At 40.6% G+C, this 17,038-nt stretch overlaps 1 protein-coding gene across 5 annotated transcripts in view; it reads right to left on the reverse strand.

Annotated features, from left to right (window-relative positions):
• Nt5b (5' nucleotidase B) overlaps positions 1 to 17,038 on the reverse strand; it is a 589,792-nt gene that overhangs the window by 44,444 nt on the left and 528,310 nt on the right. For all 5 annotated transcript variants that reach the window (XR_016546972.1, XM_090374117.1, XM_090374115.1 and 2 more), the window contains exon 15: positions 2,910 to 2,970. Coding sequence is in view for 4 of the 5 variants with exons in the window: in XM_090374117.1 (XP_090230243.1) it covers positions 2,910 to 2,970 (61 nt within the window). In the remaining variant the exon portion in view is untranslated. The remainder of the gene's footprint in view (positions 1 to 2,909; positions 2,971 to 17,038) is intronic.

A 17,038-nucleotide genomic window follows, 5' to 3' on the forward strand; every position in this document is an offset into this window, starting at 1 on the left:
GAGAGACAGGATGAATAGGCTGGTCACTCAGTGAAAGAGTGAATTAGGAATTATGGTAAAAGGGAATAAATGTCAGTTTTTGTGAAAGAAAGACAGACCCAGCATGAGGGAAAGAGAGTGAATGAGTGTTATGGTGAATGGGAATGAGTGGAAGAGCAAATGTAATTGGCTGAAAGAATACAAAGTTAATAATAACTTACATCACTTTATATATACTAACAAACATTTACTACCAACACAAACACTATCACTACATTCTCCCTTGGTCTGCAAAAACTTGCGGCTAGGCTTGCACCACAACTGAAGAATAACAGTAAGTGAAGGTGCCCAGAGAGTGCACTGCAGAAAGCAAAGCTCAAACAAATTAAATGAAAGCAAGAAGAATGAATGAGAGTGTAAGCATGTGAGAAAAAAAGAACAAAAACCATAAATGTTACAGTTAAGTTCACACTAACCCTAGTTTTAATCTTTTATACTATATTTTGAGATTAGAGAAGCAACCATGCTATGATTGAGCCACTGACTGAGACTGGCCTGTTAGAAAGTGTCTCCTAATTAGTCAGCATGTATAAGTTTGATATTGACATCTCTCAAGAGTAATATCCGTATTTGTCTGTATTAGTGTTTATAAATGTGTATTATTAATGTATAATCATGTATATTTTGTGGAATGAATGGTTCATATTCAGAAGTATGAAAACTTCTGTAATAGCTTTTTTTTTTTTTTTTTATGAAAACCCCAAACACGAGAGATATTAGAACCTATAGTACTTAATACCGTGCTTGGGTTGGAGGTTGAGAAGATGAAAGAAGATATTTGTTGACATTCGACTTGAACTTCTGTAGACTGTAATTTTCAGGAAATACGTACGAAGGAAGGATGTTCCAGAAAACGTAAGTTGAATGAATAAACAAGGAAGATGAAAAGTAGGTTCTGTGAGTTTGAAGTTGGCAGGATAATAACATGTACTAATGTTATTAGTGGAGTCCCCAGGGTTCAGTGTTGGGCCCATTGTTGTTTTGTGTATTTATTAATGATATCGATGAAAGTATATCAGGCTTAATGTCCAAGTTTGCAGATGATACAAAGGTTGGCAGGATTGTTAATGATAGTAAAGACAGTATGTTACTGCAACAGGATCTAGAAAAGTTAGGTAGATGGGCTGAGAAGTGGCAACTGAAGTTTAATATTGAAAAATGCAAAGTACTGCATATGGGTAGCAGTAACCCAAGAGAAACATATCAACTGTGTGGTACTATACTCAGAAAGGTGGAGAAAGAAAAAGACCTGGGGGTAATTGTGCAGTCGGATATGAAGTTCTGTGAGCAGTGCAGGCAGGCTGCCAGAGCATGTCTTGAAATTTTCTCAATGTTATAAAGGAATTTTGCTAGCAGAGACAAGGAGGTGATTATACCGTTGTATGAGGCAATGGTCAGGCCACACCTTGAGTACTGCGTACAGGTCTGAAGACCTCATTTTAGGAAGGATGTAGAGTTTCTAGAATGAGTACAGAGGAGGGCAACAAGATTGAGATGAAGAAAGGGGTGCACTTACGAAGAAAGGCTAAAATTCTGCAAGTTGCAACATGCATCTGGAGACTAGGCACCTGTGAAGTGATCTGATTGAGGTGTACAAGACCTTGAATAGTTTGAGCAGTCTCAATGCTGATGGGATACTTCCACTTGCTGAGATTAAGGACCTGAGGGGGCATAGATTCAAATTGAGGAAAGACAGTTGTAGAATAGATGAGGAGAAGTTTCTCTTTAGCCAGTGGGTAGTTGATTGCTGGAACAGACTTCCATCTTGTGTTGTGAAAATTGATAGCTTAAATAAATTTAAAGATTAGCTAGACAAACATTTGGAGTGACCAGATGGGTCAAATGGGAAGGGGTGGGGTTTTTTTTTTTTTTTTTGGCTGATGCTCTATAAGCTTGCTTTCTTGCATCATATGCCTCAACTAATGCTAATGCTAAAAATAGGCAACAGTAACACTTTGGCCTTTGGGCATGAACTCTGTACACAATTCCCTTGATATAGAAAGTGATGAGCATGGTTTTGATTTTTGACCTTCCGTGATGAACTTTATTGGCTTTGGGAGAGTTTGCTGACTTCCACTTCACACTTTGTTGCTGGGTCATACTGAAACAGGAAGACCATCACCTGTAACAATCAAATTCAGGAAATTAGGTTTCTTTCAGCAGCCTCAATCGTTCTCTGTAGTGTTCAACTCACACCTACCATTGACTGTCTGTTTAATGAATATGGAAACTGTGTGCAGACCTTCATTTTCTTCAAATCCTAGGTTATTATTTGTCAAATGGTTTTCTTTTAATGCACAGATCTTCTAAAAGCATTGCACATCGGTCACTGGGAATGATTTCCCATGCCTTTTAAATCAAACTCTGGCATTAAATCCAATTTTGCTGGGCCCAGATGTTCATTGTCTTCCATGGGCAAAATGTTTATGCCACTCAAACACGTGCATGAAACAGACAGACAACTCTCTCCATGCACCTGCTTCATTATTTGAAATGTTTCCTGTGGACCTTTGCCCAGTTGAACACAACTTTGTTCTTTGTTCCAATGACATGCTGTTCAGCTCATACTATGTTCTGAAATGCAGCAATTTCAGCTGACCTTGAATACAGTGCTCAAAGTATAATATCTCTATCATTTCAAGTTTAGTTCTAGATAGTGACAGCATTAGAACTTGTCTCATAACATCAGTATCATTTTCCAACTGCTGCACTGTGTATAAGAACAGAATAAGTTCTTCAGATAAATTTCTGAAGGGCAACAGAGTAATTTCCAGTAATAATCTGCCTTTTCAAATGTCAAACTCAGAATTTATTCAAATCTATTTACTTTGCTAAATATACAGTTCTTTATAAAAACCCTGTATACTTACTCTTATCGCCTTTCGATGCTCACTTATATCAAGTTTTTCTTTGCAACTACTATCTAGATCTCTAAAAGCAAAAAAAGAAGGGGAAAAAAAGCAGCTAAATTGGCATTATTCTGTTATTCAGAAAAAAACAAAATTAATATCTGCAGCAAAATGCCTATTACTAATGATGGACTTTTTTTTTTTTTAATCTGTTATAAACTAATCACAATTATACATATAAAAAGGAGAAAAAGATGGATGGTGACAAACAAAAAAGTCACTGGAATAGAATAGATGGATGATGGGGTAAGAGAAGACTACAAAAAAATGAACGAAGAATGACAAAACTTTGTCATATTTGTCTTTTTGGCTTAATTTGACCAATTCTCCATCTCAACCATTATAACATAGGTTTTCCATGTTATAATGTCTTTCTTTGTCTTTTTCTTTTCATCAAAAAACTGTGAAACCAAATTAAAATGCTATTTTTTTAAAAAAATTCTGTCAGTTTCTTCTGATTTTCATCAAGAAATATAAACATAATAAATATGTAAAAAGATGTTTGAGAGAATTTTTAAGTTAGCCATAAAAACAAACGACTGAAGAATGAAGTTTTTGTTGCCAAACTTCATTCTTCAGATCTTCAGATTTTTCAGTAACACTGGTCCACTTGTAATGCATATGGACCAGTGCTACTACTCTAATTTTTTACTCTCCAAATTGAGATAATTTAGAAAGTAAAAAAGATAAATAAAAGAACAAAGTTTAGTGAAACTAATATCATTAAAGATTTATTTTCAAAGCACAAAAATGTATGGGACAGTAAGTCCTCTAACTCACATCGCTGTCAGAGTCTAGAAGTGACAAAAACACCAGTCTCACTGTCAATAAAGTAGTAAAAATATATAAAGAAAAGGGATACTGTTTAAGTTTGAGCCCTAATACAATGCACCATTGGGATCTTTGAAACTGAAGCAATTTTGTTTACTTCTTAATAAAGTGGTGGTTACTCAAATTAAATAAACTGACATCATGTGCATAAAGCAAGAAAACATTTACATTGTAGCAGATGCCTAGATAATGGTTTGGGAAACCACAAACTGAAACAAGAATATTTGTTACATGAACCAAATTGCAAAGCTCAAGTTGAGTTTGGGTTTGGGTTTTGGTTTTATTGGCCCATTAGCTACTAAGACTATAATGCGCCAAGACCAGGTCATTTATAAAAAAAATTTTTTTTTTTTTTTAAATTTTCAGTGACCTAATTAGTTAGGTCACTATGTCAAAAGGTATAACAAATATATAAAAGCATAATGTAAAAATTTTATATAAGAGTAAAAATATTTATTGTTTTTAAAAAGCTAAAAACAGCAGACACATTGTCATTGTCAGATAAAATCTGACTGAGTGTATACGGCTCAGTCAGATGAATAAAAGCGGTAAAACGGATATTGGTAAAATCTGGACATTCAACTAAAATGTGTCTAATTGTTAAAATTGTGCCACAGGACTCACACATAGAAGGGTCATCCGCCCTCAGCAAAAATGAATGAGTCCAATGACTATGTCCTATGCGGGTCCGGGCAAGAACAACTTCCTCCTTGCGATTCCTGCGCAGACTAGACTGCCACGGTTCAATTACAGGCTTTATGCGATGTAATTTATTCGCAGTCTGTCTATTCCATGAATCCTGCCATTGGGAATGTAACTTTTGATGTACTATTTGCCTGTAGTCTGTATAGGGGACTAACAGGCAGCAGTTATTATTGGGAATTGCTGATTTGGCTGCGGCGTCAGCCAAATCATTTCCCCTAATCCCAATGTGGCTCGGAATCCAGCAGAAGCGGATGTCATATTCGCGTTCGTGGAGAACGTGAATCTTCTGCTGAATGCTAGACAGAACTGGATGAGGATTATACCTCACTGATATTAAAGCCTGTAACATGCTAAGAGAGTCGGAATATATAATGAACCGTTGGTATTGGCATTCACTAATGTGATCCAAGGCTAACTCTACGGCGTGCAGCTCTGCAGTAAAGATACTGCATTCAGAGGGAATCTGCTCCGATGTAGTGCTGTCTGTAAAGACAGCAGCAGATCCCAAATATAATTCCGACTTCGAACCATCTGTGTAGACTGGCGCGAAGTCGGAATATTCAGCTCGGTGTGCTGAATAAAGCTGCAGGTAGACCGAAGATGGAGTGTCCGACTTTCCCCAATTTCTAAGGGACAAGTCACATGCCGGGACACGAGCATGCCAGGGTGGAAAGGGTTGCTTTGGTGTTTGGGCAACCTTGTCTACCTTCATATTAAGTTCTTTGAGTAGCTCTTGGAGACGAATACCAAAAGGACGATTGGCAGTCTTACGGGTGTTGTACAAATTTTCCCATCGTGGCTCAAAAACGAATGGTCACGTAGGATGGTCTGGCAGGGATTTCAGTTTTAAGGCGTACTTTAGAGACATCTGCTTACGACGAAGCAATAACGGTGGTTCGTTTGCTTCGACGTATAAGCTCTGGACAGGAGATGTTCGAAATGCTCCAGTAGCGATACGTAGAGCCTGATGATGGACAGGGTCCAGCCATCGAAGGGCACTGTCTCTGGCTGAAGTATATACTTGGGACCCATAATCTAATTTGGATCGCACAAGTGCACGGTACAGCCGTAGTAGGGTGCATCTGTCTGCTCCCCAAGATGTAGAGGAGAGCGAGCGGAGCATATTAAGGCCTCTTGTGCACTTTGTGCGGAGTTGACGAATATGATCCAAAAAGGTCAGTTTTTTATCGAATACGAGTCCCAAGAATTTTATGTTCGCTGCTACTGGAATGGCATTTTGTCCGAGCCTTAATTCAGGTTCAGGATGAAGATTAAGCTTGCGACAAAAGTGTACGCAAACGGTCTTCTCCGGCGAGAACCTGAAGCCATTAGCAAGTGCCCAGGAATTCAGACTATCAATGGCTTTCTGCAGTTGTCTTTCAATAACCCTCATGTTGCACGACTGGCAAAAAATGCTAAAGTCATCAACATAGAGGGCACTGTTTACAGTTGGAGGAAGTTGTTCTGTGATGGAATTTATTTTTATGGCAAAAAGCGTGACACTTAATACTGATCCTTGTGGTACTCCCTCCTCTTGGCTAAAGGAGCGAGAGAGTGAGGATCCCACATGGACTTGGAACGATCGATTGGCTAAAAAGTTTTGAATAAAAAAAGGCAGATGCCCTCTTAGGCCTAGGCTATGTAAGTCTTTTAAAATGCCAAATCTCCAAGTTGTGTCATACACTTTTTCCATGTCAAAGAACACCGACACCAAGTGTTCCCGTTTTAGGAAAGCATTCCGGATTGATGCTTCCATTCTAATAAGATGGTCCAAAGTGGACCGGTTCCTTCGGAAGCCGCACTGGATGCTGGAGAGAAGGTCATTTGATTCTAAATACCATATTAAACGAGAATTGACCATTCTCTCCAGGATTTTGCACAGACAGCTAGTCAGAGCAATAGGACGATAGTTGGTGGTGACTTTTGGATCCTTTCCTGGCTTGGGAAAGGCAAGAACGAATGCCTTTTGCCAGGAGTCCGGAAACTGCCCTTCAGTAAAGATTCTGTTATACAGAAGGAGCAGACAATCCATAGATTTTGGTGAAAGATGTCTAATCATTTCATAATGGATGCCATCTGGTCCAACGGCACTTGCTTTGGAAAGAGCGAGGGCTCTTTCCAGTTCCTGAATAGTGAAATCCCCGTTGTAGGGATAGATGCTCTTACATTTAAAGTTAAGTGCCTGTTTTTCGGTTTTGTATTTCAGGACCAGGAACTCTGGGGAATACGAAGATGTTGAAGAGATGTTAGAGAATGTCTCCCCAAGAGCATTTGCTATTGCAGTTGGATCTGCAATAGCGCATCCATTATAATCTAGGATTGAGGAAGGGTGGGATGTATATTTTCCCTTCATTTTCCGGATTTTATCCCAGACTAGCCTAGAGTTGGTAGACTGGTTAATAGATGATGTAAAACGGATCCACGATTCCTTTTGACTCTGACGACGGATGTAGCGTGCTTTGGCTCGTGCACGTTTGAAGGCTATAAGGTTGTTCGTGGTAGGATATCGGCGAAATATCCCCCACGCTTTGTTTTGAGCCTTTTTTGCTGTTGTGCATTGTGAATTCCACCAAGGTTTAGGAAATGGTGGAAACCGGGCTGATGTTTTTGGGACAGCATTAGCAGCTGCTTGGACAATATTTTCTGTGATGTACTTAACTGCATCATTGATAGGTTCTTGACTGACTGTACTAAGATCAAAATTTGCCTGGTGTTGGAAGGCAGTCCAGTCAGCCTGATCAATCTTCCACCGTGGTAACCTGAAGGGAAGACATGGTCTCCCACTGTGTAGCAAGGTTATCATGGGGAAGTGATCACTACCGTATGGATTCTCCTCCACTTCCCAGGTGAATGAAGGGAGTAGAGAAGGGGAGCAGATAGAGAGATCAATGGCAGAAAAAGTACGGGTAGGCATGTGGAAAAAGGTGTTTGTTCCAGTATTTAGAAGGGAAAGGTCATTGTCATTGAGCATACGCTCTATGACTCGTCCCCTTCCATTGATGTTAGCACTACCCCACAGGGTGTTATGTCCATTAAAATCCCCAAGAAGTAAGAAAGGGGGAGGCAGCTGCGTTAGAAGATCATCAAGGTCTGCCTGGGAGATGTCAGTCCCAGGTGGCAAATAAATAGAGCATACAGTTAATAAGAATCCCACTGAAAGGCGAATTGCAACAGCCTCTATGCTGGTTGTAATTAGCAAGGGCTGCACTGGGGTCTGGTTACCCACAAGGATAGCCACTCCCCCATGTACAGGGCCATCCGCAATTCTATCCTTTCGAAAAAATGTGATGTTGTGCATGGTGGGATCATCATTTGCCTTTAGATATGTCTCCTGCAAGCAAAAGCAAACTGGCTCGTGCTTTTGCAGGAGGGCCTTGATGTCATCAATATTTCGCCGGAATCCACGACAATTCCATTGTAGGAATTTAGCCATTATTTTGGCTTGGTGGGTCCATCAGGCGGCTTCCGAGGTGCTGAGGGCTTACTTTTGTCAGTCTTGGATTTATCTTTTTTGGGGAAGAATGGACGCTGTCCATTTCCTCCTCCGCAAAGAGTTCCAAGACTGACTCTTCGGGTACCTCCTTCTGCTCGACATCCATCTTTTCTTGGGTACTAGGGGGGGCTTCCCCTTTCTTATTCTTTTCTTTCATGACTACCTTTGTAATTTGTGGGGCATTAGGAGGTACCGATATAGGAGTGGCAGCTGATTGGTCCTTTTGTACAGGTTTTTGAGAACTTAATAGATACCGCGCGATGGGAGTGAAAGACTCCTTTGGAGGAATGGTCATGTCCGTCTGAGTTCCGACGGAACATCTCCCTGCTACCTTCTGGGCGTAGGTAGGTTTGTTGATATTCAGGGGTTTGACCGATTTCCTTGCCTCCTGGTATGATATGTTAAGCTCTGCCTTCAGCCGTTGAATCTCTTTTTCTTCTTTCCACCTCTGGCATGCTCGTGAGTAGGCCGAGTGTTCGCCTTCACAGTTAATACAGGTGGGTTTTGCGGCTGAACATGCTGTTGTTTCGTGGTCCTTTGCACCGCATCGAGCGCATGCAAGGACTCCACGGCAGGCCATTTGAGAATGTCCATACTTCTGGCATTTAAAACACCGTAAAGGGTTCAGAACGTATAGATGCACTGAACAGTTGATGTATCCAGCTTTAAACTCATCAGGAGGTTTAGGAGTGTTAAACGTCAGGATAACGCTCCTGGTTTTAACAATTTTTCCATCCCTTCGCGCAGTGATTCTCTTGACTGCAATGACTCCCTGTGGTTTTAATTCGGAGCAGATTTCCTCCTCGGTTACGTTGAGAAGGTCCCACTCCGAAATGACACCTCTCGATGAATTGAGTGTTCTGCGTGGTGTCACTGTTATAGGGATTCCTCCGATTGATGTTGTTCGGAGTAGATGTTCAGATTGCTGGTCATTTTTAGTTTCAATTAAGAGGTCTCCAGAACGAAGCCTCTTAACTGATTTGGGTGAACCTGCTAACCCGTCTAACCCTTTTTGTTTAAAAAAGGGCGACATTTTACCAATTGGTGTCTCACTGGTAGAATGCATAATTAGGAACCTGGGGACTGGCCCTGATCGTACTTCGGTTCTCTGCCTCTTTGTAGCAATAATGCTATCTGCCTCTCCGTCATTATTTTCAGATAGGGACCGGGTTGGGGCCCTGAAGGAATAAGTTTATCAGGATTCATGAAGATTTTTAAATTTTTCAGTGCCCGGGCTCCCCACCCACCACGGAGCCCAAAGGGGCGCCCACTACCCGGCATGCAATAAATGCGCTCGGGAGTGGGACGCCAGGGCTACCCAGACACTATACCCGCACCGCCGCCAGCCTGAATCCTGTCCCTCGGACCATGAGGGTAGGGGCGTGGCATTGACACGGTTGACCCTCGCAGGCGAGCCTACTAGCCGATTGATCCTAGCCGGGCCTTCCAGGACCACCCGTCTTGTCGAAGCAGGGGCCAAAGTGGTGTATTGAAGCTGGGCCCCTCAACCACCAGGATCCCCCTTTCCGAATTTCCACGGGTCGCAGCGCACGGCAAACACGCCGGATTCCATTGATGTAAGCCCGGAACCTAGGCTGTGGGCGTTGGATCCCAGTGATGCTAGTCTGGAAGTCCAGCAGCGTCACTGGGAGGTCCCCTCACCACGTACAGGTGCCCACGTCGAGGGGCTCAAGTTGAGTAAGTTCATAAAAACCACAGGAATCAAGATCCATGGAGAACTGTTTTGCAGAGTTTCCCTGAATCCTTCTTTGCATAGAAAGATTGAAATCATCAGAAATGTGATATATTCTACCAGGCTAAGTCCAAGTCAGTCTAAATTGGAAGGATAGAATGAATCTGATTGGAATTCTTGAGGACATTATACACATCAGTCACAAGCGGCTCTACAAGTGCTTGCCTTGCAAGCATGTATTCATACACAGAAGAAAACCTTCCTCTCTGTACCTTACACAAAAGAAAACCTTCCCCTCTGCACCACACATAAGAAAACCATCTCTGCACCACACATAAGAAAACCTTCATCTCTGCACCACACACAGAAGAAAACCTTCCTCTGCACCACACACAGAAGAAAACCTTCCTCTGCACCACACACAGAAGAAAACCTTCCTCTCTGCATCATACACAGAAGAAAACCTTCCTCTCTGCACCATACACAGAAGAAAAACCCTCTCTCAAATAAAGAATTTGGTTTCACATCTGGATGAGGAACAATTGATGCCCTCCAATATGCTTTGAGCTATGTAGAAGGTTATCAATCAACAAGCTTTCCAGTAGTAGTAGTGGCATGTGATACAAGAAAGCAAGTGTATGAGCTTATGCAGCATCAGCCAAAAAAAAAAAAAAAAATCACACCATTCCCTCCAAATGCCTGTCCAGTTCCTCCTTAAATTTATTTAACCTATCAACTTTCACGACAGATGGAAGTTTGTTAGAGCAATTAACCACTCGCTGGCTAAAGGCAAATTTTCGCACATCTATTCTACATCTGTCTTTTCTTACTTTGAATTTATGCCCCCTTAGGTTCGTAATCTGAACAAGTGGAAGGATCCCATCAGAATTCAGCGTGTTACACCTTATACACCTCAATCAGATCACCACACAGGTGCCTAGTCTCCAGCCACTGCAATTTGCAGAACTAAAGCCTCTCTTGGTAAGAGGATCCCTTCATTCCCCTCACCAATCTTGTTGCCCTCCTCTGTACACGCTCAAACAAATCTACATCCTTCCTAAAATGAGGCCTCCAGACCTCTATGCAGTATTCAAGGCGTGGCCTGACCGCTGCCTTATACAGAGGGACAATTACCTCCTTTTCCCTGCTAGCAAAATTCCTATATATCATTGACAAAACCCCATGCCCTGCCATCCTGTCTGCATTGCTCAGAAAACTTCATATCTGACTGCACAATTACTCCCAGGTCTTTTTCATTTTCTACCACCTTAAGTGTAGTACCACACAGTTGGTACGTTTCTCTGGGCTTACTTCTACCCATATGCAGTACTTTGCATTTGTCAAGGTTAGACTTCAGTTGCCACTTCTTAGCCCATCTGCCCAAATTTTCTAGATCCTGTTGCAGTAGCACACTGCCATTACTATCATTAACAACCCTGCCAACCTTTGTATCATCTGCAAACTTCGACGCTAAGCCTGATATACCTTCATCAATATCATTGATAAATATACAAAACAACAGTGGACCCAACACTGAACCCTGTGGGACTCCACTAATTACATTAGTCCACGAAGAGCAGCACTCTCTGTCTTCTTCCACTCAACCATCTTTTATCCATTGTAGCAACTTACCCTTAATACCATTCTGCTCCAATTTGTACAATAGTCTTCCATGCGCAACCGTGTCAAAAGCTTTCCTGAAATCCAAATATATGATATCAAAATTATTTTTTGCATCCAGTTCGTTTGTAACCACATCATAATATCCTATGAAATTTGTCAGACAAGACTTTCCCTTAACAAAGCCATGCTGTGTCTGAATTATTGCTGCAGTCTTGTCTAGATGATCCTGAAATGCATCTTTAACCAGTGACTCCATTATTTTACTCAGAACAGAAGTTAAACTAACTGGTCTGTAATTACTCGTTTCACCCTTCGATCCCCCCTTTGTGAATTGGGGATACATTTGCACATCTCCAGTCCATGGGGACCTCCCCTGAGTCCAAGGATGCTCTCATAATTATGGTTAAGGGTTTGCTTACTTGCTTTGCGACCTCCTTTAATATAACTGGATAGATCCCATTCACCCAAGGTGCCTTTCTTATGTTTAACTTCAACAATTTCTCCCCCACTTTGCTCTCAGTTATTACAAAATCATTAAGCACCCTGCTACAATTTGATAACCTTCTGCCATTTTCAAACCTTAATAACTCCTCATGTATGAATGTAGATGCAAAATACTCATTCAGTTTGTTTGCTATCTTTAGGGATCTTTATGGATTTTGCTGAGGCATTCAATACAATTAGTTGGGATGGTGTTTTAATGATGCCGAAGATTTAAAAATGCTCATCTCAGATTTATTCTGTGATAAAAGATTATAAAAGAGTATTTCAAGATCGGTGCGTTGTTCAACCATGTGGATAGTGATTAAAGGTGGCCCGCAGTGATCGTATTCAGGTCCTCAAGGACTGGCTTCATAAGGATTTGAGAATGTTGCAATGGTGGCCTAAGCTAATGGTTTTGTGCTGCTGGTTGAGGGCAATCCCATGCTGATTTCGGAGATGAGGACAAATTTAGTATTGTACATGCTCAGCAAAATGGTGTAGCCTTCATCAACTGAAGTTTTCATTGCTCCAAAGTAATCTGGGGGTTCAACTGGATAATACAAAAAAATTCAATTGCACATTAATTATAACATGGAAAAGATCAAAAAGTTGGTCAGCATGATGTAACAAGTTACATATGTGCAGAACAAGGTAAGACACTTGGCTTGCTATACAACTGCATCTTCCTTCCCATTTTTATATTGCTATATGATGGGGTATCAAAAATTTCATACCCTTACTTAGATATAACACAGCCCTAGAAAGGTGAAACTTCACAAGAACTTTAAATCTTTTTTTTGTACTCTCCATATATAGTAACACATTTCTCCCATCTATGGATCAGTTGTTTAATGCCATGATCATAGAAGTCTACACTTCTTGCCTGAAACCATGATTCCACTTCATTGATGACTTCCTGAGATGAATCAAAGTGGTGTCCATGCAATGGTTTCTTCATTTCTCGAAACAAGAAGAAGTCTGACAGTGCTAGGTCAGGAGAATATGGTGGGTGCGGCAGTAGTTCAAAGCCATTCTGGGCAACAAAGTTGGGGGTGGCAACAGCTGTGTGAGCTGGTGCATTGTCTGGCAGAAGACAGACACCTTTGATTAACATTCCATGCCTTTTCACCTTCAAAGCATCGCGTAACTTTTTTCAAAAGATTTCTGTAGTATTCTCCAGTAAGTGTGGATCCATGAGGTAAGTAATCTGTCAGGATGACCCCTTTTCTGTCCCAAAACATGGACAACATCACCTTCTTCACAGATGGAGCGGTCTTTGCCTTTTTGGGAGGTGGAGAAGAGGTTGCTTCCAATGCTTTGACATGTCTTTTGTCTCCAGATCATACTGGAACACCCAGCATTTGTCACCAACCGATCAAAAAGTTCTCAACATCCATCTGCATTACACAAATCCAAACAGTTGCAGAGAACATTCCATTCGACATTGCTTCTGCAAAGGCATCAGCAATCTTGGAACCCATCATGCAGAGACCTTAGACATGTACAGATGGTCATGTAAAAATGCTGTTGGCAGATCCATAACTAATTCCCACTGCATTTGCAATGAAATGAATTGTCACAAGTCTGTCACTCAGCATCAGCTGCTCAACCTTTGCAACCGTCTCACTGTCTGTAGATGTTGATGGCCTTCCTTCTTTTGGCTCGTCACAGAGACTTGTACGACTGCACTGGAACTCCCATTTCCACTTTTTTACAGTGCCATAAGGATGGACAATTCTGCCCATAACAGCTTTCATTTCTTTGCCAATTTCCTGAGCTTTCTTGTGCTGCAAATGCAGGAACTTGATCACTGCTCGATACCCTTACTTTGATATAACAACTATACCCTCCTTCCTCAGATTCTGGGCTCCACCTCTGGTGTACAATCACGTATGGGAATGAAATTTCACATGTTAGTTTTTGAATATGTAGGCAGCTTATATTAAAAATGTCATCTTCTACTGATGTTTTATCTAGGTCAGGGTATGAACTTTTTGATACTCCCTCGTATATGGTGCTTCTGTGTGGATGAGGAAGTAAAAAGAGGTGCTCCACAAGGTTCAATCATATAGTTGGAATATTATATTTATGGAAGTGCATTCAGAAGTATATGTTTTACTAAGTGGCCTGTGGCAGTGCATACACTGTGGAGTGTCATTACCTGATAACAGGAATAGATGGGTCAGATGAGTGTATCCTAATCAGGCTCTGGCCAGGACTACCTCTTCTTGTCTGCTTATACAGAAGGTGGAGGCCCATAATTGTAGTACAGGTTTAAGTTCAAGGAGTTTATTATGTATATCATTTGCCACCAAAGTGTTCATGCTCCTTTACATATATTTCATATATACATTTTGTAATCACTGAAGAGCACAAGAAAATTATTGGGGCTGTGCTGGATGGATGCTTGGCAGCAAAATCCACAATTTCATTTCCTGGTATTCCACTATGGCCTGGGATCCAGCAGAAAACAACCTTTTGCTGATGCTCCCTGAGATGAAATAACTGTTCTGATGAGCTATAGTAAAGGATAAGTAGGTGGGAAAATGTTTTTCATGGCGGCTAATAGGGAACTTTTCAAGTCTGGGTATATTATGCTCTTTTGGATTGAGAGAGGGAAAATATTTTCCAGAACAAACTTTATGGCATATAATTAAATGGTGTAACTATTACATTCTGTGGGAAGTGATACAGAAATTGTAGTGTCATGGAATTCCATGCTGCACTCATTCTACACTCGGACTTCGATCTGTCAGTATATATTTTAGCAAAGTCAGAATAACGTTATGTACGAGCAACATGTAGCTGTTAATGTCTGTTAAAGAGTATTTTCCCCATTGGTGGAAATAATTATCACAAGATGGCATGATGACAGACTATGGAGGGTCATGATCTGTACAATCTTGGAGGACTTTATTCAAGTGTGTATTCCAAATTTCTGCTAGTTCCATTACTGTAATACCTGCAGGCAGAGTTGCCTGTGGTTTGTTCCTATAAAAGGTCATGAATTGTGGATCATTAAATATTGACCAATTAGGATGGGTTGACTGGCTTTGGATCTTGGTTGCATAGTTCAGTAATGACATCTTTCTCCTGATATTTAGAGGAGCTTCATAGGCATCAAACATACAGATTTTGCACTGGAGATGTTGTTAATGCACCTAGAGCTATTCTAAGGGCTGAAAATTGAATAGGGTTGAGGTGAGATAAAGCACTCTCCCTAGCAGAATTGAAGACAGGCATGCCATAGTCCAAGCATGATCAGATTATGGATCTATATAAGTGAAGCAAGTGGTAATGATCTGCTCCCCAGGTTATTGCTGATAAGGCTCTGAGTATGTTAATTTTTTTTTTTTTTTTTTTGACAAGCAATCCAAAGATGTTCAATGTGCTTCTAATAGTTTTTTAACTTGCTGTCAAAAATTAAGCCTATGAATACCACTTGCTATTTGAAGAGGATAGTTATCTAAATGGAGTTCAGGATCAGGATGTATTTTACATATGGTATGGAAGTGAATGGCAGTAAATTTCTAGCTAGATAATTTGTAACAGTTTTGTGCCATCCAAATCTGGATGCAATTTATGCATCCAGATTTGGATGCAGTATATTTGTTGTCTCCCAATGTAGTTCATGTTTTGAGAATGACTTGGAAGGATCTTTGTTGCAGGAAATTTTGGATGAAATATGGTAAATTGCCTCTCAGGCCAAGAGAATGTAAATCCTTTAAGAGGCCAAAATGCCATGTGGTGTCAAAGGCTTTCTCAATGTCCAAGCAGATCACGATGAGATGTTCCTTTTTGATGAATGCATTTCTGATGTTTGTTTCGGCTTTAATCATGAAATCCAATGATGATCGATTTTTTTGAAATCCAAATTGATTGTTGTTAATCAAGTTTTGGGATGCAAGATACCAAGTTAGACGACTATTAATGATTTTATCAAGGGTTTTGCTCAGACAGCCGGTAAGAGAAATTGCTCTGTAGTCGGGAGGAGCAGAAAGGTCTTTGCCAGGAGCTTGGAAATGTATGTTCAGTGAAGATTTGATTGAAAAAAAGATCAGCAGTGAAGATAGTAAGTTTTGATCTAAATTTTGGAGCATTACATAAAATATCCCATCAGAGCCGTTCCTCGAGTTGGTAAGAGCCTATTGCAGTTCTAACATGGTAAATGGTTGATTATAAGGTAACATACAGCTGTCAGTGAAATTCAGTTTGGATTTCTCGATTACATCTTTAATTTTTTGAAATGATTGGTCATAAATGGTTGAGGAGGTTTGGTTTTTTTTTTTTTTTTAGGAGCATTAGCAACTAAGGCCATATTGCTCCGGGTATATGCGGTGGTCATTCCCTGACCTTTCCGCATCCTCCGTATTTGGTGGCTCACGGACTCGAACCCCGGTCTAATCCAGAAGCGTGTGCTACGCCTCCATAGCCAAAACCACCTGGCTACGGAAGCGCCTGGTTGAGGAGGACAAATGAGAAAAGTTCCTAGTGCATTTCAATTTCTGTAGGAGTAGAGAGTTCCTATCCATTCCAGTTAAGTAGTGGAGTAGATACTGGAGGAAATTTACCATTTAACAGTTTTATTTTTCTCCAGATCAGTCTGATATCTGTATCTTTATTAACTGAAGAAGTAAATTTAATCCAAGGTTTTTTTTTGCTTTCCATATATCAGCCCATTATATCAGTATAATGGGCTCTTGCTCTAAGTTGCTTGTAATTAATAAGATTGGGAGTAGTTAAATGCTTCCAGAACAGATTCCATGCTTTGTTTTTGCTCTTTTTTTGCATTGTTGCAATCTTCGTTCACACCAGTAATTTAATTTTCATCTTTTCCTGTCTTGGCAGCAGTTGCAGCTTTTAGCATTTGATTTGTTGTGTTCAGTAGCATGGTTGATATGGTTGTCGAACAAGACGAGCCTGCTATATTTTATCCAGTCAGCCTTTGGAAATTTCCATTTTACTGGATTATCTATTGGTAAGGAACAGGAAGTTTGAATTTTACATATTAGTGGATAATGGTCACTGTTCTGAGGATCATTAAGAGTTACCCAATCAACATTTAAGTAGAGTACTGGAGAGCAGCAAATGGGAAGGTCTATAGAGAGGTTGATCTGGTAGGAAAATGAACATAGGTAGGGGAGCTAGTATTCAAAAATGTTAAATTCTGTCTGTCGATCAGCATTTCAATAATGCTTTTCATGCCTGTCTACGCTGGAGGAACTCTATAATGATGTGTGTTAAAGTCATCTAGTAACCAGA

This window comes from Mastigoproctus giganteus, chromosome 5 (genome assembly GCF_048544385.1).
Source record: "Mastigoproctus giganteus isolate SK-2022 chromosome 5, ASM4854438v1, whole genome shotgun sequence".
Classification (NCBI taxonomy): domain Eukaryota; kingdom Metazoa; phylum Arthropoda; class Arachnida; order Uropygi; family Thelyphonidae; genus Mastigoproctus; species Mastigoproctus giganteus.